The sequence below is a fragment of the Copidosoma floridanum genome, unplaced genomic scaffold, assembly GCF_036245765.1.
Source record: "Copidosoma floridanum isolate Cflo_tuat_1 unplaced genomic scaffold, Cflo_Japanese_pri ptg000008l, whole genome shotgun sequence".
Taxonomy (NCBI): Eukaryota; Metazoa; Arthropoda; class Insecta; order Hymenoptera; family Encyrtidae; genus Copidosoma; species Copidosoma floridanum.
The window spans coordinates 9,498,064-9,523,890 of NW_028321885.1; the positions used below are offsets into that span (position 1 = coordinate 9,498,064).

The following is a 25,827-nucleotide window of genomic DNA, read 5'->3' on the forward strand; positions in this document are numbered from 1 at the left end:
TATTTAAATTTTCTATGTTGTTTTAATAATGCAGCGTTTCGTTGACCATTTGTGTCAGCCTTATCATGCTACAAAATTAAAAACACAATAAGAAATCTGGTAAAACTCACACAAAAATAATAGTAGTTTTCGTCGGATAAGTGCCATCGTCTAAGGGGCTATTTTGCGGCCCAAGGGACCTGCGAAGCAGGGCCCGAGGGACGTAAGGTAGCCACGGAGCGATGGCACTTATGTTGCGAATGCTATTTTTCCTACCGAGGGCGCACCAGCCTCTCAAAAACGCCCGAGGTAGGAAAAATAAATTTAATACATAAATTATTACCGTAAGTATGCGAGAATTCTGAAGTACATTAACTCATTTGTCACCCGTTGAACTATCGACTGACAATAAATTACACTACTAGCCAGCGCTTATTTAGGCAAAGCAGTAAAGGATGACGGCATTGTTGATAAGAGGGTAAGTGTGAATATGGTAAGGTTTTAACATGGTTAATATTTTTTCAAAACTATTTTCTATATATGGTATACCAATTTTGCAGGGAGGATAAATGTTTATAGTAGCATTATTGTGATGAATATATTTGTGTTTTTTTAATCCAACTTTCAAATTTTTTTTAATAAAGTTCTAAAGGTAATTATTTTTTGTCAAAAGGTTTTTTACTCAAGCAGTATTCAAACTGTGAAAATGTCTACTGGAAAGTAAGATCGCTCTATCAACTAAATTAAAAACAATATTTCTTTTGTAGCTAACTGGATGACAAAAAAAATAATTTAAGATACGTCCAGAAGAAGTAGGTATTTCAAACCAGTAAAAATTAAAATGATTCGAATTTCTGATTATGGTCAAGTTTAAAAAGTTGAGTTTATTGTCACTCTCCATTTCATCTTTAAACTGTATTTTAGGATGATATGAGTTAAAAATATTTAATATTTGCTCAATGTGGTCCACGTTAATAAAAAGTAATACATTATCTACGTAACGAAAATAAGAGCTGGACTAATATTGTAATTATTTTTTAAAATGGAGGGACAGACATTTTCCAAGTCATCCATTACAAGGTTAGAAAAAAGAGGTAAAATAGGAGAACCCATTGGCATACCGAAAATTTGTTGGTAGAAATTGTTGTCAAAGGTAAAAAAGTATTGTTAAATAAAAATTCCGTACATTGTCGAATTTTGTCAATAGGGATTCGACATTTATTCATTATGTTAGATGTACGTCGATCGATGCTACTAAAAGGTTTATGTTGACAAGAATTGAGTGAATATTAAGAAACTTTGTCATGGATTTCAATCTTCACTCAGTTAGTATCGAGGTGTGAGAGACCTACTTCAAGGTTCTTAATGACACACAAAAAATCTCGTTCATGAAAGGTTTATGGGAGGTTCAAATTTGGTCCAAAAAAAACAATTTCAGAGACATCTTTTGGAATGGCTGTGTTCGTTAAATTGTGTATCGAATTATTAATACTGGTAGTGGTGCTTATTTTAGGTAAGGTTTTTTAAAATTTTGTACGTAGGGTAGCATTGGATCTCTTGTATATGGTATTCTGTTAGATGTTCTCAAATTTATAACACCTTCACGAATGCTCTGATCCAATTTAAAAGTGGCTACGTTAGCTTTCAAACAGAAAATAAGGTTTGGCAAAAATCTAATATGTATGTTAATGTCGCTGATTTCGAAGTTTAGAAGTTTCTGACAGAAGTATAAGGCACGCTTATTAAAATCTACACGTATAGATTACCTTTAGAACTTTATTAACAAAAATATGAAAGTTAGATTAAAAAAACACAAATATATTAATCACAATAATACTACTGTACACATTTATCCTCTCTTCAAAGTTGGTATACCATATATAGACAATAGTTTTCAAAAAATATTAACCATATTAAAACCTTACAATATTCACACTTACCCTCTTATCAACAATAAACTAAACCACGTCGTCTGTTTTGGAAAAAATAAAACGGAAAAACCTAAACAAACAAATATCGTGTATAAATTTTATTGTAAAACTCGTCCTGCGTCATACGTGGATGAGACAAAGCGAGCTGCGGAGGTCCGCATTAATGAACATATTAAGAACAAAAATTCTAAGTCCGTTGTTTGTGCACATCAAAATATTTTTAACTATGAATTCGATTGGGATAACTTCAGAATCCTCGACAAAGAATACAATTACAAAAAAAAGAATTATTTCCAAAATGCTTTATATTAAACTGGACAAGCATAACATTAATAGAAAGGAAGATGTCCTTTCTTTTAATCGAGCGTACCTTCCTTTACTACGAAAGTTTAAATGTCCGGATCGAGGTCATTGCCCTTTACCGTCTACCTTTACTGCTTCGCCTATATAAGCGCTGGCTAGTTGTGTAATTTATTGTCAGTCAATAGTTCAAAGGGTGACGAGTGAGTCAATATACTTACGAATTCTCGCATACCTACGATAATAATTTATATCTTAAATTTATTTTATTTTTGTGTGTGAGTTTTATCAGATCTTTTATTGTGTTTTTAATTTTGTAGCATGATGAGGCTGACACAAATGGTCAGCGAAACGTTGCATTAATAAAACAATATAGGGAATTTAAATACACCTTGTATGTATGTATTTATTTCGTGTATCTCACTGCCAACGAATCACTGATTACCGATAAAATTTCTTACTATGGTTTAAATCTATTTTTTTATCGGTTATTCAGTAAAGCTTAAAAAACTAGCACATTTTCGTCTTCTAAATTTAACTCATAAGAATTTAATACATCTCGCAGACACGCCGCAATAAAATGTAATTCAAACAAAGTTAAAATTGTTTACATTAGTAGTTCAAAGTAGCAAAATATTTATATATTAACAACTGGTGTTACTAAGCTATGAGCGCTGTTATCACGTACAAACGAGCATTAGTGGTCAATCAGATTGGGAATGTCAGTATTCATGTGGAACTTTGAGTTCTCTTTGGTTGAACTGTTTCCGAGTTCGTGATTTTTTTTGTAACCACAAAAGAAAGGACGATGATTTCCTTTTCTGCTGAACAAGCCTTGAGTAGAAGCAATCGTGAGTCCAACCAAATTAGTTTACAAGCATTTAATCTTTCATTCCATTATTGCCAGAATCTCTCAAACCAAAAGTAACGAGGAAATTTAATTTATGAATTTGCTTTACAAATTTTAATAATGATTGTAGTCTAACTCGAAGCCCAAAACCACAAAAAAAAATTTCGAGATTAATAATAAATTATATGTGAGTACGACTATTTCAAACCTAAAAATTTTCTATTAATCGTTATCAGCCAAATACTATGTTAAAAATCTACAACAATTAATTGAATAAACTGTCATTTTCAACAAATTAAGCTAACGCAAAATTAAGTACATGTACTACTTGTCTCTATAGCAAATTAGTTAGAGTTGAACCAATAAAAAAAAACTCGCAATATAAATTAGTAAATTTAGCAAAACTTGATTAATAAAATTGCTATGTTGCAAAGACTTCAAAAAACCCTGGTTATTTGTTGATCAACTGCCTTGCAAGTAGACAGCCAGGGTATCAGCAAACGTTGACTATGATCGAAGGAAATGGCAAGCGTGGCTCCCAGCACACAACGAACGGGGATGTAAGTGCCTATGTGATCACAAACTAGACAAAGTACGACGATGTTGTGTAGGTGTGTGGGCAAGAGTTTAAATTGCACCACCGTGGCACACCGCAGACAGGGTAGAGTACGCATGTAAGCAGAAGATGGAATTTGCACTGCCTCAACACACTATGAAAGATTTACCATGACTACAATCGAAAAGCGATGAAAAAATGATCCACTAGGACTATGATCGACAAACGGTGCAAAAGTGATTGAAAAACAATACAAAAGTGATTCGCAGAACACTACGAAAGTGAACATGTGCCTATACGAACACTTCAAAACAAAAATATTCATTACTTGTCTCTGTGTGCAAGTAGTAGTCTAATCTGCGCTACCGTGACATTAGAAAACGAATTGAAACATGTGTATGTTTCTGGGTAAAACCGATCTGAGCCACCACAGCTTACAGCTGTACCAGCGGAAACAATCATAACAGAGAGAAAAGAGATTTGCAGCACACTACACATGTTTGAATACGTCTCGTGCCTATGCAAGCTCAAGGCCAAACAACCTCTTCCTAATTTGTGTACGTGTGGGTGAAAGTCAAACTTCACTACCGTGGCACACATTAAAGCAGACGATTCTAATGCAACGAAATTCCAATGATTCGCAGCACACTACGAAAACGCTTGTATACTTTCGATCTTTAGTGCTTATGCGAATACCAAACCACACAACCACGCCACGAATTTCGTGTGTGTGGGTGGTAGTTGAGTCACACAAAGTGAGTAAGTCAACTAAAATTGTATACGGGACATTACAATAAAATTTATTAAGCAAACATTTACTTGCATGCATAAGTTTCTTAAGAACGAAGCAAATACGCCATATACAGGACAATAGAAAATTGTATTCTCGAGAGAATTTGCTTAATCGAAGTAAAAACACATTCGAAACAATACTTAAAAAATTTCTTAAGTTTAAAAACCAGCATTGCATAGAGAAAGAGAGAGAGAGAGCAAGCAACAGATTAATTACCTGCTTTGTTTACATTTCTTTTTCACCTCTTACTTCCCATCTCACCGACTTGTTGCTGATGACTGCAGGCTATGACGACTAGACTGATTAGTACGATGACAACACAACAACCAGAAAACAGCCAGCACAAACCTTCCGCGCTCCTCGCATAGCCCAATGGAACAGCATATGGTACACAGCATATGGAACAGCATACAGCAATTTTATTGATTGTGATAATTTTTCATACATGTGTGAGAAAATGCAGAAAAAAATAGAAAAGTATGAATATCAGAATAAATGACGTATTTTATATTATTTTTTTCGGATTTTTTGGATTTTTATCGGATGCTGGAGATAGTATCGAACCATACCCCTTCGTGCCTCGTAAAATAGGCTATTGTGGCGTTGACTCTTCGCGATTATTGGCTCCGTATAATCTATGATAACCTCTGATATAATTTCAAGATATTACGTGCATACTAAGCCAAGAGAAACATATCACCTCTAATTTATAACTGGATTCTACAAATACTAGACGATGGTGATATTAGTCGCCATAAGTAATTGAAATTGCTAAGAAGTTTTGTTTTTATTTAGAAAACTTTGTCAGGAAATTTACAAAAGGAGAATAAAGTAAAAGATACATATTTTAATAAGAGCAGTAGGTGTGTAACGTGTAACAAAAAAATGGATCAAAAAAAGTTTAAAACTGGATCATACGAGTTAACACAACTTTTCAGTTCAAGTATATGTACTGTCTTAAATAACAAAAAACGAAAATTTCTAATAAAAATCAAACAAAAATTATTATTAGCTTACGTTTTCACAGCTGTAATGAATTACTGACAGAATAATTTCAGTAAATAATAGATAATCATACATACAATTAAGTCCCAAGAGTTATGCAGGACATAAATAAATACAAGCGTATGATAGCGAGTTGATTACTATAATCTGATAAGAATGAAATATAGTATGAAGTATATAGGGTTGTCTATAGACGTCTAGTAAAAAAATATCAGGCGCGATTAATGAATGAAAAAATAAAAACGAGGGAACAATACAGCCAATACTTTGACAAGAGAGTATGGGGGCACACATGCTACAAGAGTTTATTGTCAAATCAGTTTTTCGTTTCTTACTAAAGTAAGTTTCTCTTCCAACGTGTTGTTACTGAGAGAAAATAAATAATACTAAAAAGTTACTGAATTGGTAGTAAACTTTCACAAATTCAGATAAAAAAATTTATTAGTATAACAATATTATAGCCAAAAAGAAGCAACTCAGTGATACTTTTTTGAAATTTGTTTTTAATGTTAGCTATCCTGTATGATTTCTTTCTAGTTTTTTTTTTTTAGCGATCATAATAACAAAAACAGCTTTAGACTGCCTGAGCAGATAATATCTATTCGATTTTACAGTCTTTTTTGGTGGATACAGATGACTTAACTTTCAAAGTTTTAACTCCATACAGTTTTTCTGTGCAAAAAATGGAACAAAGTCAATAATGATGCATTTTTTAAGAATAAACAATTATAGTGACCATTTTTAAATTAGTTCCTTCTGAAATCAGATTGAAAAAAATAAAAAAAATCAACAGTTTTAGCTTTTTTGGGTTGCAAGTAAATTACCTTTATTATATTGTCCTGGAACTTGTTCCTCAAGTAAATTCAAATACCTTCTCAGATAAACCTTTTTTTTCTTTTATTTTTTTTTTTAAGCTAATTTATGGCTTTCTGTGTGAAATATTAAATTTCAATTTACATCAAAGTATAAATCTTTTACCATTTAAGAAACTTATCATAAAATCATTATGTCTATTACAATAGATTCAAATGTTTTAAATAATGCTAATTTCTTTATGGATCATTTTGTATCATTTTAAACTTTCTTAAACAAGTTTTTAAAATTTTTTAGGTTGGGATCAAATACAGACAATTGATTCATTACTTCACAAAGGGGGTTATAGAGGTCTAATAACACCCGTTATTAGACGTAGCTTAAAGCTGACAAGATATCAAAGTGAAGAAGTAACTGTTAGTTATCATGATTATGTAACTAAGTGGTGTAATCGACAATGTTAAAAGCAATCAAAATTTACTGTGTAAGTGGTGTAACTTATTATACTGAAAATCATGAAATAAAAAATTTGTCATTTATAATAGATACTTTATTTTCATATTAAATATTCGTTTAGCTAAAAAATTTCAATTTCGTAAGAATACCTGATAATATTCATTTGTATATTATTATTAACTATATAAATATTTAATTTTGTTACTGTTTTGACTTACTCATGAATGTTTTACTCATTAATTTTTTTTTAATTTAATGTTGGTTGTCAATATTTTGTTTCGTCTAAATTATCGCCTTAAATAGTTATTTCATCAATAAATTTGAAATAATCCGTCATACAAGAAATACTACCTAGCCACTCAAGAGTGTTCGATTTTTAGTAGCATCGTGTCAGGTCGTAGGAGTTAGTTGAATTTTTATGTGTTTCTTTAAAATTTTTGTTTGTTCTCAGTCTTTTCACTAACTATCAGTAAACCCCATGTGAGCTTCTGCCACAATGCGCACTCTTCTCTAATTTTTTTCATAAAAAATTATTAAGAAACCTTGATTATGAGCGAACCCTTCTCAAACATATGCCACTACTGCGCACTCCCCCCACAAAATTCTTTACTAACCCCTGTGCAACCACCCTCTATTTTCCGTACCCTCTCACATTATTAAGACATTTACACAGCTTTGAAAGTTGCTGTGCACTTGTTTTTAAAAAGCAGATTAGACCTCAAAATTTACAGATAATCACAAACTGTCTTATTTCGTACTATTGTAGTCAAAAGTCTGTAATTAAATAGTGTTCTCTAAAAAATTACTAACTAAAAATCAAAACGTTGATCGATGTCAACCTGTGACGATTTTTTTTTTAATCAAAAATTTTTCACTACTACACAACTCGTTCATCGTTTAGACACATGTCCTAACTTTCCTAATCAAAATATAAAACAATAAATTTGAGAAGCAATTGTAAAAAAAGTTTGTATCGTTCTGCACATCTGTATGTAATTTTTGATATGTATATTTATAATTCCAAAAGGCTAAGTACTTAAGGATTCTGAAGTTATAATCTGTTCCTGCTTTACTAAGGTCAAATAAAAAATTCTGAGAAAAAATGATTCGTGTGTTATTTCCTGTAGTAGCAAATTTTCTCAAACCTGTCATTAAAAAATATTTGCCGCTCAATAGTGTGGAGACGTATTAAAAAGGGTTAGAGACAGAGCACTGTGATGGGAACAAGGTTGGTGATAGTAAAAAAATTAGTTAGCTACTTGTGGAATTAGACGACGAAACCTGAACACATGGAACAAATTCAAGACAGATAACCACAGGTAGAATTTGGTGTGTTTATCACTAAGAGAAATGTCTCTGAACTGGTTCCAATTGTAAATAAACAGAAGAGTGTTAAAGAGTGGCTTTTCTGCGGAAAAATCACGAAAATTGATACCTTTTAGAAATAACTAAGAAACTGTAATATAATAATTCTTTTAAAAATCGCTATTTTCTAGATAATTAAAAATCAGTTAATTTAAGTACCAATGGATTAGGTTTCGTTGGTTGTTAATTTAAATAATAGCAAAAAACCGAAGAAATTTCCAAAATTTACTATATAATTTTACCCCAATAGGAAAATCACGAGTGTTGAAAATTAAGTGGAATGTGTATATTATTACCCTTAACTAACAATAAAGTAGTTATTCAAAAAACCTAAGATGTTTAACTAAAAATTCACCTATTGTCGTAATAAAAAAAATAATTAATCCTGGGCTTTTTTTATGCTAAGACCTTAATTTTATAAATCTGTTATTCTTGTATCAATCATTTTTAATTTTGACCTTCAAAATGGCGTTAAAAAGTAGTCGTGTCGAGTAGCATTTTTTTACAATACCTTAACAACAAATGCATGTATCGTTACGCAACTTTATTGTTTTGATTGCTGGTAATTTTCAATAATTTTACAAAAAAAAGTTACTCTAAGACATCTAGAAGCTGGGACTTTCGTTTTTAAATAATTGCTGATAGTTAGTGGATTATGAGCGATTTAAATTTTTTTGGCTTCAGTAATTAGAGATTTTTTGATTGAATAACTTTTGAATTGGGGCAAAGAAAAAAACTCTTTAAATCTCGATTATTTTCTAGACAATTTCAATGTTTTTTTTTGGGGGGGGGGGGTAATGTGTGAAAATAATATCCATAAGCACATTTTTAAAACCAAACTAATATTTAAAAAATTGTTTTCTTACCGTAAGCGAAAAAGGCAACTGCCGCTTTGTGCCTTTTTAATCAATTTGGGCCTATGGGCAAAAAAATTTTTACCAAAAGTACTTTGTTGCCTTAGAACCCAAAGAGGTTTACTATGCGCAAAGTATGCCCATGGGCACGAAATGGCACTTTGCGCCCTCGGTTGAAAAAAAAATCGTGACTCAGGTACAAACATACAATAACTACATCCTTCAGGCGCTTATGTTTGCGTTTTGGGCTCTATTGACGTAATGTACCGTATAAACAAATTTTAAACCAGTTTCAACAGAAGACAGAGTATATTAAAGCATTTTTAAACTATTACTAAAGTATTAATAGAGATATTATACATGTATAACATAAGTAAATAGGCACAGTATTAGTTGCACATTAGAAAAAAAAAATTATAAAAAAAGATTTTTCTGACCTCAGGTGTTTTTGAGGGTTGGGTGTGCCCTCGGTAGGAAAAACAGGATTCACCACATAAGCGCCATCACTCCGCTGCTACATTACATCCCTCGGGCCCTGCTTCGCAGGTTAATTGGGCCGAAAAATAACCCCGGAGACGACGGCACTTATCCGACGAAAACTACTATTTCACCATACTGCGCGAAAGTAAACACGATTAGTAAAAGAGTACATTACGATACTAGTGCCTGGGGAAGGGTAGTACTGGTTTGAAATTTTTTTATACGGTACATTACGTCAATAGGGCCCAAAACACAAACATAAGTGCCTGAAGGATGCAGTTATTGTATGTTTGTACCTGAGTCACGAATTTTTTTTCAACCGAGGGCACAAAGTGCCATATACGCCAGACAATATTGACGTACGCGTCTCAGATTGCACCGGTGCGTCAGTCACATAACCTCTCGCACGTGTGGTGTATACAACTTTTCGACACATCAAGCGTGGCGAACGAGATTATGAGCCATCTAATGTGGCTCTGCAAAAACCTCGACGTACACACGTACTCGCATGAATGCGCAGCACAAGCTGTGAGTATCGTGTTTAAATTGAGGTCTTAAATGCCACAACAGATAGCTCATAATCGAGTCCCCGCGCACGGCGCGGCGTGTTGAAAAACAGTACCCGCACCATGATTGAAGATTTAGAAATGCATCATATTTCACATTAATCACCTTCAGCTTCGCTTCGGGCGTTTAGTCACTTTAGGTCCAAGACTTTCTTAACCTTGCTCACTAGGGGCATACTATACTATATAACAATTTTTCATCCCTTGGACATAGTGCCTTGCGCCTTAGGGCACATTTCCGCCCACTATTTACTTTGCGCCCACCTTTGGGAAAGAACATTCTGGCCCTGCCGAGCCCAAAGTCTGATCCCGCCTTAGGGCAAAAAGTGTGCCCACGCACGCAAAGTTGTACTTTCTGTTTCCGATACAGAATATTTCGTTTTCACCTCGGACACAAATATACAACAACCACGCCCTTCGGGCGCGCAACTTGTACTTTCTGCCCTACGTAAGAAATATACTATTTCCTTCTTTGGGTATTTTTTAGGGTCGATGGTGCCCTCTGTACAAAAAATAGAGTTTGCACCTAGTGCGCATCCAACCAGGACAAACATTGCGGCATTTACACTAACCAGTACACAATACATTGTGAAAGATTGATTTTTTTTAAATAGGAGCTAGTTGCTTGGCTGTCGGCATTTACACCAACCGGCACAAAACGTCGCATTAAATCTTCAATTATTCGTTTAGTTTCTGTTATATATATTTTTCTGTTACTACCTGCTAGGCTACTAATATCTTAATTTAATATCACGCAATATTGGGTTTTACGTAAATAATATGGGAGGGGGGATGTGCTTAAAATTTTACTTTAGTATGAACGTTACTTACTTTTTTTCCATGTCGTGTATATGCACTGACCAGGATTATCAGGTCTTGTATCTAGTCTGGCTACTGTGTTAAGCATAAGCGTACATTTTGGAGACGCGTAAAAGGGGTACACCTAATGGGCGCCTATGAAGAGCGAAAACGTCAGCTACAGCTTGGAAGCTGAGTGCATAGTGAAAGGAAGCGATTACACGAGATACGAGTTTTTGATGTGAAAACACTTTAAACGAGGTTTGGACTTTCCGCTTGGGCAGTGAAAATTTTCAAAGCGTAACGCTTTTTTTGTAACGCCTATATAGATATACTAGTCGTTTTTTCTCCCTTTCTACTAAGGAGTGCTGAGTTTACACTGCTGCCAGCCAAAATATATAGAAATACTACATAATATTTGTCTACAAGCAGCTAAGTATACATGCGCATGCACATACGCACACATACACACACAAACTTTTTTCAAGTTTTGTCGGGGCAGCACTGACAATTACAATATAGATATGTCGATCTAAAGAAACAAAGATTTTTCAGTAATCTAATATTTAAGAAAAACAGTTGATCAACATTTCATTCAAGTTATTTACAATTCATCTATCCGAAATTCGAGGCAAAAAGATTATACTGTTATCGTTAAACATTATCGAATCCATGATCTAGATATGGCTCAGTACTATACATTTGTCATCGGAAAGAGGACATGGATGGTTTTAAGAGTGCTCATATAAGAGTGCCGCCATCTACATATGTGCCAATCCGATGATAACTGTGTAATATGAAATTTCTTACTTATCTACAAGTATTAGAATCATTTCCTGATATATCTATTAAAAATCAAACTGGAGGTAAAAACAGCTCAAATTAAAAGCGAGAACTTATTCAAACCTGCGGTGTGAGTGAACGTATGGCTCCTCAGTAGCTCAAGTGGTAGATCAACTGTCTAGTAAACAGAAGGTTGTGCGTTCGATCTGAACTTGGGGGAGGATATTTTTCTCGTTCTTACTTAACATCAAGATTTTATTTAGCCTTATGAAATCAACAAAGTTCTAACAATTCATCTAAGTTATCAACATCTTTTCCCCTGCACATGGTGTTGTAAATTGCTGCACGAACTGAATAGTACGTACACTCTGTTACAATAACATAAATTATTTTTCTGAAATATTGAATGATTCAAAAATCTCTGCTCTTTAAGATAGGTATACCTATTTTGTAAATGTCAGTGCTGACGCGATAAAACTTAAAAAAATATACTCCCGAGTTAGCTGCTTCTTCAACCCGAATCTGAGTTGACTACTTTTTCACAAATCTTCTGAGGAGGCTCTGTTTTTTACTAAGCCATCATTAAGTTATTCAACTTATTATTGCTATAATCTTATTAATTAATCTTATTTAATAAAATCGTAAAACTAAATGCTCGCAAGTACATCCTTATACGTATTATTTCAAGAAATTTTTTTTTTATGTATTCTATACCTTAAGACGGTTAAGGCTTATACCACTTCAGGGATCGTTTTAAACTCTTGAAATCTCTCGTTTTTTTTTAAATGCATTTCGTAATTTTGTTTTAATTTCTTAAATTTACGTTTTATTTAAACTTATGTGTGTTTTTAAAACTTCTTCTCCAATACATTGAAAAAAAAAAACTTTTTGATACTAATTCTATCTAATAACTTGTTACGCTGATACTTCTTGTTTACAAAGCCATTCTGTAATTTTATAATAACAATATGATTTCTAAGGGTACAAATATAATTTTTACATTTCAAAACTCCCAAGTACTTATAAACATTCAATTTACGAGAGAAAAAAGCCAAAGGCACTAGAAAACTTTATTACAATAATGTCAAGTATCTAACAACATAATTCCAATTAAACATGAAAATTTGTTTGCATACAAAATTATATTTTTTGACTCCTTTTAACATTCCTAATTTATGCCTTGTGCTTTGTTATATGGACAACAAAGTGCATACTTATAAAAATATTAACGCATCCTCTGTTGACCTCATGAATAGTGTATACTTCAGATTAAAGACTTTTTTTATTAGATACATAGTAGATTTAACCACTTATTACTCAGAGTATGGATTAAAAAAAAAAGTTTTATCGTGTATAAACAATCAATCTTTTTACCCGCCTTTTTCTAATTCTCTACTCACAGGTTCATACCCCTGCTATGCTTTTTAAGTAAAAAAAAAATGTGCGTCTGGTTTGGTTACTTAGTCATGATGGAGTGCTCGAACGAATATAAAAAAGGACGAACATCGTAGCATTGCAAGCACAAATTTATCTACTGATCTCTTATAAACATTTTCTTCAGCCCCTACTTACTCACTACGTTTCAAACACACCTCACGAACTATTTCACGTTTTTAAAAACCTTCACCATCATTTTACAGCTCCCCAATGAAGTATTTCTAAAAATACAACAAAAATAAATAAATCATAAACTATAGTTTACTATAGAAGGAAGCATAAATAAATTTTATATTTAATTTATCAAACGTATTGTAGTAATTATTTTTCTACGCTGCTTGTAAGGTAAAAGGTGTTGATCATGATATGACGTGGTATAACAATACATGAAAGTAAGAAATTGATATTGAGAAAAACATTACTTACAGCAGAAACTTTACAATGGAATAAAATTATAAAACTTGTGGCTGGTAGCACTTTGCATAATCTATGGGATTAAACACCCTCTTACCGAATTCGGAAAAGAATTATTACAAACATACCATTGAAAAACTTTTTATGTACGTTATGATAAATTTTACGATTTCTGATGTACTTTCTTGAAAATTTTACTGGTGACAGTTTCTTGTGTAAGCGATTGCCAAAAATCTTCATTTCTGACTTTGGTAAACTCTGCATAAGAAATCGTTATGTTCAAAGTAAAGACGTGAATAGTCTTCAAATGAGCATATTTTATCATCACATATCTTCAAACCATTTTAAAAGTTTTTACGGTCATAATTTTGCATAGAAATTGTAGTCCATCGTTATTAATACCTGATAAAGTTAAAATAGCGTGGTTTTATTATAAAATCAGAAAATACAAAAGTCAAAGTGAGATGCATATGAAGTCGTGGATGCGGATTTGTGTATCGTCTGCTACTCTATCTGGTATGTGTTGCTACCACGCTACTCGATGGATATTTATTAATTCTGTCATGTAGTATTTTATGTTTAAAACTTTTATAAAATTTATCAATCAATGGTATAGATTAAAGACTCTTCAAAAAGTAAAAAATTATATTACTAACTTTTGTATGAGCTTACATATTTCATTAGGTATACTATAAGGATTCTGATTCAGTATGGATTTTAATGCAGTAAGGATTATAATATAGTAAGAGTTCTTGTCCACTTACATAGATTAGACTCGTTACTAGATAATTCTCTTTACTGGATTAGCATTTTTATAAGGATTTTTGGCCTAGCAGCCGCAAATGCTTCTGCCTTGAGTCCTATTACTTTATTACCTCTACCATTTTAGCGCAGATTACTGCGCAGTAGCAGCAGATAGCACGTAGGTGCTGTTGTCGCACAGCAGTTTTACTGCTGAACTTGCTGCTTTCAGGTGTCGAGGTTGAAAAAAAATTTTATGCGTATAATTAAATGGGGAGAAAATTAATGAGAAAATTGAAACTATACTAAAAATTATTGTGATGCAGGCAAATAGTGGCTAGTTTTTTTTTATCAGTTAAAGGCTAGCCGAAATCAGTAATATCATAAGCAATAAATTTGAATCTTTCCTACCATTGTTTCCTCAAAGAGCCAAATATATGCACTTTTCTAGCATTGTGTATTCTAGCATTATTCTTAAAGAATTTTTTCTCTACTAATGTACGGTAAATTTTTAGATTTCATAGTATATCGTAAAAACAGTGTTTCGACCATAAGATTTTTTTTCTTTATTTGTCTGAGAGTCGTTTCCATGGAAGATGACTCCTCACAACATTTTTTATTTTTTTAATTCTTGATGTTCTCCTCCCGAATGAATCACTATTTTTCATACTTTTTCCTAATTCTTTTTTCTGATTCTTTTTTCTTCAATCCACTTCATATACTTGTTGATTAACTTTTTCCACTCTTAGTATTTTCTATCAAACTCTTTCTTTTCCGCACTCTGACCTTGTCCCATGACTGTTGATGAATTAATGATGTTAGCAGAGTTATGATATAATACATAGTATATACAAATTTATCTTTAGATTTTTTCTATGCCGATTTCCTCTCCTCATGTCTCTTCTCAAATTTTCCCCACTCTTCTTGTTATTGCTTGTTCTCTTCTTCTTTTCTGTTCCAGCTGCTGCGTCTACTGCTGTAACCTTTCTCCATTACAGTGGGAAGATGAATGAGGTTAAAAGAGCTAGGCACGAGCCTTTATAGTTTTATCTTACGACTATCATCTACCCCCACCACTACTTAACATGAGTTTCTTGATATCTCTGCTCATCGGATCGTATTAAACAATGCGATCGTGCAGAATTAAGCAATAGGCTGATGTAATGGTGGAATAAGATTCAAATTACAAACGTACATCATCTGAAACATTTTTCAGCGACTCATTTTGCTTAGAGTAATCAATATCTATGCTTAAGCTTTTAAAATGATAATAAATATAGTTTCCTTGTTATCAATAAGGAAAGGCAGATGAAGTTGACAGATTTATCGATACCGTAAAAGTTCCGATGGTTTTGCTATAAATATACAACGTATATAGCGCGAACTAATCAGTTTACTTTAAGACGTCAAAGCGTGTACATGTACGAGAGAAAAAAATAAGTTCTTCATCAGCTGGTAAAGGCAAAAGAATCCGTTAAAAAGTTATATAGATTTTTGAAATTTGGAAAAGATAAGATAAGAGGAGTACTATGTGAGACCTTAAAACTAATCACCGATCCTTTACAACAAGTCGTGATGCAAACAAAGAAAGGGATTAAAACAAGTCAGTCCATGATTATTAATAATTTTAATTATACTTTTGCACCAAAGCTGCCCATTCAACGAATAGAAAAAGAGAAAAATACAGCGATGATAAAGATACGATGTTTGAATCTGCTGTCAGTCAAAGTTATAGTATTGATGTTAAAGATGATGATGATGATGATGATGATGATGATGATGATGATGATGATGATGATGATGATGATGATGATGATGATGATGATGATGATGATGATGATGATGATGATGATGATGATGATGATGATGATGATATGAATATCACCATTCGAAAGCAGACAGATGATAATAATGTTTAAAAATAGTTTATAATGTTTACAAATAGTTAACGGAAACCAGAAAGATTCATAAATTTGGTGTATGGGCTCCGAAAAGAAGATGGAAAGTACAAGTTTGAAAATTCACCAATGAATTTATGTAACAAAAAAATGAGGGTAAATGCATCCTGATACAACTCGCATTACTCAAGATGATTTGGGTAAGTATGATGTACTTCTAGAAACCTTAAGTGCATATCGGAAGGGTTTTAGCAAGAATGGACCTATTCGAATAAATAATATTAATATATTCAATAAAATTATTAATCCGAAATTTGATCTTATTGGTAATAAAAACGAAGGATCATTGTTACTGCACTATAAAATTGCTAAGCCAACGCATCAGCAGTAACAAATGAATTATGTACACTGCGAGAATCCAAACGTGCTGTTGGATTGTCTCCGCTTACTTATAGCTGAAAGATCGGCAGGAAATCTAAGCCATGATAATAAGATAATATCGACAATCACAGAGTTACGAAAAGGAGGGTGTATATACTGATTCAAAAGTGAATTCAAGTTAGTATCGCAATGAGCATCGACGGGCTCGGACGTACGCTTAGTAAAATTGAAGGCAGCAGCTGAGGTCATCCTGGTATTGGATATAAAGTCACTGCTGATAGTATGATTTATAATACAGAAGATTGTGCAATGTTGCAGCAGCAATAAACTCGAGCGATGCCATGAATCTTAGTAATTCTTAGAAAGAGAGAAAAGGTCTAGTTGATAAGCAAGATAAGCTTAGAGAAATTTTGAGTAATTTGAATGATTCATTTACTTTGAAAATAGAAAATTTGGAGCAGGAACTAAATATTTTAAAAGAGATGTTCTCTCAGATTCCTAACATTATTCTGGGAGATAATTAGAGTAGATGGATCGCAAGAAAAAAATTGAAGTGGAGGAGATCCATAAACCAGCTCGTCATAACTATCCACGTCAAAAGTATGATATACGAGGATTGGACGAAACATGGCAAGCTGATCTCATTGAAATGATACCTTATCTTAGAGAAAACAAAGGTTGTAGACACATGCTTACTATAATTAATATATTTTTATAGTATACATGAGCCGTACCAATAAAACGAAAAACAGGAAATGATGTCACAGCAGCAATGAAATCCATATCAAATCGAGGAAAAGTACCAAAAAATTCACATACTGATAGAGTAAAAAATTTTATAACAAAAGTTTTTTAGATCTCATGGAAAAGTAATAATCAATCTGTATTCAACTTACACTAATTTTAAAGCATTTATATGTGCAACATTCAAAGGCACATTAAAAAATAGAATGTGAGTTAATTTAAATTTTAATGGTTATTGTAAGTGGTTCGATTTTCCGCCAGACTTAATCACAGTCTATAATATTAAAAAAACATCGCACAACAGCTATGAAACCAAAAGATATTACATTAACAAATGAAGCTAATCTTTTGAAATGCTACGATTCTCAAGGTGAGCCCGGAAGAAAAAATCCAAAATTTAAAGTTAATGATAAGGTGTGTGTAAGCAATGTGAAAAAAGGTTACATACCAAATTGGTCTAAAGAGATTTTTAAAGTTATTAAAATATGAAAATAAATCAAATTACTTGCCATTTAAAACATTAAAAAGGTCAACCAGGGTCCGAAAGCTTTTACGAACAAAAGTTTTTGAAGGCCAAACATTCTTAGGTCTATCTTTTGGAGAAAGTTCTTAAAAAACGCGGTGATCAAATTTGTGTTGAATGATTAGGATTTGATAATTCTTATAATAATTGGATTAATAAATCTGATATTCAATGAAAAAAATAATGAAATAAGAAAGTAAAAGTATAGGGGGCCCATATCAACGTCCTGGAACGTCGGTAAACTAAAATTACTAATAATTTTTTTCCCGCTTGTTTCTTCAGAATTTTCCATGTTGACTTTAAAGTACTTTCAAGCAGGGACAAACGTGCATCCGAAAAGAGATGAATCACTTGCAAACTCTATTCGTAGCTGCAGCACATCGACCAACTATATGATTCATGCAAACGCACGTTGGCCTATGCTGACTGGAAACGAAAAGCAAATAAGATAATAAAATACTTTTTAATACAGAGAAATGAAATAACTCTAAAAACTAATGGAGGCAAAAAGTCCAACTGGGAACAGCTGAACTGAGGTGCAATACTAAATGCTGGAACAACTTAATACGATGTTAAAAATTAGAATAACGTAGAGTTAATATGTATAGACAAATCATAATGTATACTATACTCCTAGCAAAACAACATAATCAACTTTTCATTTGGTTTTTATAAATGCATAACTTGCCGAGCTACCCTTTTTTCTATTACATTTCCGAATTTTTTCATATACCACCGGCAGTAGCCTAAATTTTCGAACTCGTTTAACATGTAAGAGAAAACGGGAAAACCGAGCTGATCATTAAAAATAGCTCTTTCCCCTTTCCTTGACTCATATGTGTCGGGAAAGAGTCCGTGCGGCTGCTCCAATATAAGTAACGGAACTTCAAATCTCCAGAGCACCTCGCGCCGACTCCTTCTCCAATGACTAAAAGCAAAAAACATATTAACTATAATTCTACCGAAATTTTGAATTATCTTTGCAATATTGTAATCAGTCAAAACTACCCATTTAACTATCACAGGACCACAAAAAAAAAATAAGTGGAAGGGTCCCTTTCAGCAACAATGCATTTCTTATGGATTTTGAGGCGCTGACTTCATTCCCATTGTCTAAATTGCTTTATCACATCACAATTTTTTACACTTGTTAACATGGGGACTACTTTAATTACTGAAATAAGAGCATTGACGCTTATGGGCACGTTTTTTGTTAATAAAAAAAAATTGTGCTGTGATAGAGCAATTTAGACAATAGGAATAAAGTCAGCGCCTCAAAATACATAAGAAATTCATTGTTGCTGAAAGGGACCCTTCCACTTATTTTTTTTTGTGGTCCTATGTTATGTTAAATCGGAAAAGGCAAAGTACTTCTACTGTTACCACTACCCTTACTTTCATAATTATATCTACTATTACTATAATTACTATTTTTATTATCATTATTGTTATTATTATCATACTATTAAACTAATGTTATCATTATAAGTTGTTATAACAACGGCCAACGTTATTTCTTTTTAAGTATTAGTTGATGTAACGTAGCACACCGATCGTTTATTTACACAAGCATTAATTTAAATACTAAGCGATTCTTTCTGTTCTTTATGCAACAAGTTTAGTTGAATAAACGAACAGTGTCCAACATTAGTAAATATTAACGATATTCTATCTTATCATTAATATCAAGTTAAATTAAAGTTTTTGTGAAATTTGGATGTAAAGGAGAAAGAAAGGGCATGAGTAAGTGAATCACCTTCCCTTCTCTTGACGAGCTTTTTTTTCACAGAAGTTATACAGCATGGAGTAACATTGTAATTATTTCCAACTTTTTGGTGAATGTACAAGTTCACGGATACAGGATCTTCTTTTTCAAATTTTACAATATCTTTCATTCTTACTGGAAACTTTATACCGCTAAAGTTAAGTTTATTTTAATACTGCATTTACTGATTGATACGTTCACTGTACGCTTCTGCTGGATTAATAGTAGACAATACTGCCCACATAAAACACTTATTATCATTGTTCTTTACTTTAACATAAGCTCTCTTACTCTACACAACATGCGGTAATTCAATGTACGAACTTCCTTTCATTGTATTGAACTTATTAATATTTATCATTAAATGTAAAATCTATGGCTATGATGAGCCTGAATCTCTTTTTTCAAACTCTTCTATCTGTTATTTTAAGGGCTTACTTACATAGTAATCAAAACACTCTCTAAAATTTGTTGATATATAAATTGGAGAATTTTTAGTATTAAAATATTTAATTTTTTCTTTAGAGTAACGTTTATGTAGCACATATTCACTTAAGAGCTCAGTATTCACCTTTAATGCACTGTATTCTTGTAAAGCTGTCATAATATTTTCTTCAAATGAAAATTTTGCATTATCTAAAAATGATTGAATGTCTAGGTGTTTAAGATTCGTAATAGTATCTGATCTTACACGTTTATGAAAAGCTGATACAACATCATTCCACTACACAGTATTTCTAGGTATTACTGATATATCTGATTGTGCTCTCAGCACTCCTTCAGTTTTATACAAAAATCTTGTAAGCTTACTATTAATGCTTACTTAATTAGCTATTAGTGTTATAATATACTATTGCCTTTATGCTCTGGTTAATTTTGACGTAGTAAGCAACTCTTCTAGTGTAGCAATCGCCTTTGAAGATAATTGCAGCCATCTATGTAAGTCCGAATCATCTACATCCATGCCAGTTGCATTATCTAATGACTGCAGCAACATTTTCACTGTCAGTTTAAAGTATTGCAAGACTGCCATGGTATATTTAATCCTTGATTCAGTTAAAATGACTCTTAGAAAGATGAGCTTTCTTAACATTATGAAATATAATAAATAGAGAAAAAGTGGAAGAAAGCACCAACCAGCACCCCTTTTCTATGTAGAACAATCATAAAACACAACTGCTGCTTCAATTTCTCTCTCTATTTGTTTTTTTTTCTTTTAATTTTAATATGACATTAAAATGACATAAAAGACTATAAATAAAATCATTTTCCGTTGTCTTTCTCTTTTTAGTTATTTCAAAATATTCTGATTCTTCATCTTTAAATAGTCAACGGCAACTAGTTGGTCGTGAGTCTAAAACCGATGATCTTGGTGTAGGTAGTGACAGCTATTCTTGAAAGATTTCATCAATGAATTGATCTAATATCTCATCAGGAAATCATATGATTTAAAAAAGATTGCAATTTAATTGCTTCTTCATTATCAGTAAAAGACAAATCTCAGGCTGGATAACATTTTCTTTCAGTTAATTTCGGTTGCGGTGAAATGCTCATATGCAGAAAAATCAAGAATGATTCCATCATACTAATAACTACAGAAAGTAAAATGACAGAGTTTAATAAACAACGAAATAGCTTTTCTATTGGTGAAAGGTATAATTTTATTATCAGACTCCAAAGATTGTCTGTATTTCGAAGCTTTTGTAGGACTCCCTTTGGAAATATTACGTACAACTTTTACAAAATCACTAACATTTTCAGATCGCAATTTACTTGTTACTAAATATAGGTAAGCTTCAGTTGATACATTCGTAAAAAAAAAGTTTTTTCACCTTAGCAGAAATTTCTTTTATATTATCCTTTAAAATGTTTTTTATTTCTTTAAATAATTTTAACCTTTATAACGTTTTACCCTGCCAGTTTAAAACACACACACCACTAACCCGAGTACAATGCTAAGGGTACAGCTGTGCGGCTTCGGCCTCTTTGATGCGACCGTCGTACCCCGACGCCGCCACTCAAAGTGCCCCGCACAGCAGTTATTAATAAAACTTATTAATCGATCAAGTAGCTAACACTTGGCGAGCCACTAAATTCCCGCGAACGAGCCACTAACAATGCCCCCCAGGGAGTCACTACTAATTTTCTCTGAAGCCACTACTCGTGATCCAGAGTCACTATCAGCTATGCTAGAGGAGGGCACGAAGTGCACCTCGTGACCCGAGTTTTTTCTAACCATGCGTCGCGTATAGCTACTAACACCCGGCCCCAGGAAGCCACTACCTTGGAGTGAGGGACATGGAAATGCATCGTATTTCATCTAACGTGTACCCTGGATACACTACCGCTATCTCACATCAACAGATAGAACGTACTCACGGGCTTACTATTGACCTTCGCTACCAAGGGATTTCTGGTCCTGAAAGTCGGTTCCGGCTTCAGTCCTCTTGTCAACTCCGACAGCCTTCCGATCGCACCCAGCCATCCGAGACCCTCAAGCTTCCTTTCCGGTCACAAGACCCTCATAGGAAAACTCCAACAAATTGCAAGCCACTTGTTCATAATATTTGCTGTTGAATTGAAAAAAAACTGCGCAAATTTCATTTAAGATTTAAGAATTTCCTAAAATGTTTTACTGCGTTTATAATTAAGGTTTCGCTAGGATTAGTAGATAAGCTAACTGATCTAGACTTATAAGAGTGTAATCAGCTGAAATTATATTGTCTTTTAATTTATTTTTTAATTTATAACTGTTGTTTATGTATAACTTTGCCAGTGGAATATTAATAATCAAAAGATGAGAAAGGGGACTAGAAAAACTATAAGTGAGTGAATTCAATGCCGAGACGATGACATGGATAGAAAAGTCTATTTTGTATATTTTTATTAGTCCGTAGCATTTAAATTAGTCTTTTTTATGAATACCTTCATTAAACTTATTTACTTCATCACAAATACCGTACTGATCCCACTTGCTTACAAAACTTTTAGTATCTTTAATTAGTTACTTTAAAGGATTCTTTTCTAACTGCAAATAGTGTATTATTACTTAACAGTTCTTCTATTTTATTAAGGTAAATTTTTCCAAAAATGACAACGGTGACATTACCGTTGTCTGCTTTAGTACTTATAATGTGTTTATTATTTTTAAGGAATGCTTATGCTCGCTTTATTAGAAACACATGCACTGTTTATATGCTGCTCACAAAAAACTGCTTGCCATTCTTATTTGATTGCATTGCGTGCGTGTACTACATCATTTGTCTATGTGCAGAGTATAAAAGCAGCTAAACTTGAAACTCTGACTACATCACGATTTTACATCCCTTTCGTAAGAGTCAAAGATATGGTTATACACTCAACTTACCTCGCGTTTCTTGTATATTATTATGATTTTCATGGTAAAAAATATTTTTAACTATTTATAGTTTTTCGTACCTCATGGAGACCAGTACGTTGTCCAAACGGTCGAGACGTAGTTTTTGGTTTTAAATAAATACAAAAATATGACAGTACCACCATCAGACGTTTTTTTTTCAATTATTTACCAACTGTCGTTTGACGTCTTATTTAAACAACATTAGGGTCTAGAATAAATTCGACAATAACTCACATTATTACATATAGTTTTAATTGTTATACTCTTTATTAAATTAGACATTTTTATCACACCATTGAAACTTGTCATAATGAATTTGCGTATTCTTTTCTCAATTTTATTAGGAGTCTTATAACATGCAACGATTGATGCAACTCGTGTCCATTTAAGTAAAAAGATGAAATAAATATATTGTTACTTTTATTTTAGTGTTATCAATAAATATCAGCGTTTGAATATCTGTTAATGAATTAAAGTACATCTATCGACCTGCACTCGTCAGACGTCTACTGTGTCCTAAAAAGTCCATTTGACTGTAGCCAAAAAATATCGTGATTCACTACTTACCCGAATTTATTCAAAAATAACATATAAGGGCATAGAAGTACGTCAGAATTTGTAAGTAATATAAAGATATCTGATTTTTTGAAATTTGTAATAGTAGTGTATGGAAACGTAACATTATTCCTATTTGAATTTATAACGTACAGTTAAGTATAACATTTACTTTCAATTCGTCACTGTCAACGTGTTTTCAGCAAGAAAATTTATCGAAGAGTTTCTAAAGTGCATGTTTTATATGCTTTTTACAACATACATATATCTTGATTTTCTTGTCATTTTACTAAAATATAAAGGAAAGTCGCTGAAACTGGTGTTTTAGCTAACCGTGAAAACTGCTCAACCTATAAGGCTGAAATTTTGCATACTAATTATTGACACTTTCTATGTGGTTTAAGTATAGTTTTTATTATGAAAAATTTAATAACAATAGGAATAAATGAGCTCAAAGTTTTGCAAAAATACGCCAGCTTTTAACTTAAGTTCAGTAGAATCCGATGGATGGCGTCGACATAAAATCGAAACTACCTGCAACAGAATTAAATAAGTGTGGTTGTAACAGGCCAGAGCGTCTCAAAAATTTCTGCAGTTGCCTACCGGCAGTACATCGAGCGGCATCAAGAATGTAGGTAAAATTCGTGCAACTGGGTATCCCGGTAACCGACGACACTCTTCTCCAATGGACAAGTGACCTAGGTCTACTTCCATCCTAATCCTCTAGGATTGACGAGTGCCACCAATAAAAAATTAATTATACCGATAATGTCTCCGGTGGAATACCAGGAAACGTATTTAGCCAGAGCACAACCTGCTCCAACACTTAAGAGTTGTGTGGCCGTACCACCATCCGGCCTGGTGCCGTCAGAGAAATTTATACTTTAAATGCAGGCCAGGAAAGACAGCCCTGAAGAGCGTGGGCAGCCGTAACGGCTTTCTTCTTAATGGTTGTTCCAACGGCATACCCACGCAGAGAAGGTATTCTCTACACCCACTTTACCAACTAACGATGAGCAGTTGGTTATCCGGAGAACGACCCAAAGACGAGATATTCTTTGGTCAGTGGCGTACTTTCCTCCATCACGGTCTCCGTACACAGAGACTTCAAGAGTAAGAGTCAAGCTACCCACAGCCAGCTCTTCATCATCAGGAATAAAAATAAGGAATAGCTGGGAGTTTCACCACTGGCCCTGTATATTCAAAAAACAAGGTGATGAAATTTTGAATAAGCCAAAAAACTGTTTTTGTGAAGATTTCATTCGTAATAAAAAAAATTATGCTTAAAATTGTATGTAAAAACGTTAAGGAAATTTTTTTTATACGTGGTCCTAAAGGATCAGAAAAAACCTTTTTATGTAAAATATAAGTCATTACTATCACAAAGAAGGAAATTTTATTAATAGCATGGACTGGCATTGAGTCAGTACTACCGCCAAAAGGTATGACCAGTCATGGAACTTTTCGCTTGTCTTTGGATTTAAATAATATTGAGCCTGCATTTTTTCAGATCAAATCTGAAAAACAGAAATTACATTAAGTTGATTTAATGATTTGGTATGAGGCTTCTATAATTCCGAAAAAATCTGTAGGGATAGTTGACAGAACTGTGCGTAAAATATGCAACACACACATACATTTTCGAAATAAATAAATAATTTTGGGAGAAGATTTCTGTCAATTCCTGTTATATAAATGGTTGTAAAAGAATGGTTATATTAGGAACTATGAAGTCATCATTTCTTTGAATTTCTTTTTATATTTTAAAAATAAATAGAATCAATCGTTTAATTGATGGAAAATTTTCTGAACTACTTTTAGAAATTGAAGATGGAAAATTAAAATCACTGGTCATCCCTGAAAAATGAAAAGTCAATGATGTATTGATAAATATTTAGTAAAAATTATTAATCTTTATTAAATAGTTTTAGTCTTTCTTCTCATAATGAATAAACTGTTTCATTAACTAACAAAATTTGTAATTTAATGAATGGAAATACGACAACTCATAGCGTAGATCATGCCACGTACAAAGGTGTCGATGAATCAGATAATAACATTTTTATACACTTCGTTATTAAAATATTAAACAATATCCGTAAAGTTTTGCCACCGCATGAATAAAATTTAAAAGTTAGAGCAAGAGTTATGTTAATAAGAAATTTGTTTATAGCGGACGGTTTGTGCAACGGCGCACAAATATCGATTAAAACGTTACTTAAATATAATATCAAAGCTAAAATTATCACAGAAGAAAACTTGGATATAGGGTATTTATATCAAAAATCACTTGAAGCACAGGTAATACCTCGTCCTTATCTTTCATACTTTACAGAAATCAATTTTGTTTAGTCTTGGCATTTGCTACGACAATTAACCAATCTCAATGAAAAAGTTTCGATAAAGTCGGCATATACTCAAAATAGCCTGTATTTTCTAATGGACAACTATACGTATCGTT

General features: G+C 32.8%; 1 protein-coding gene across 1 annotated transcript in view; it reads left to right on the forward strand.

Moving 5' to 3' along the window:
- Nucleotides 1-25,827, forward strand: part of LOC106647629 (uncharacterized protein CG5902) — a 278,297-nt gene that overhangs the window by 137,454 nt on the left and 115,016 nt on the right. Inside the window, exon 4 of the mRNA XM_014364130.2 lies at nucleotides 6,525-6,711. Within this exon, the coding sequence (XP_014219616.2) occupies nucleotides 6,525-6,691 (167 nt within the window). The 3' untranslated portion in view covers nucleotides 6,692-6,711. The remainder of the gene's footprint in view (nucleotides 1-6,524; nucleotides 6,712-25,827) is intronic.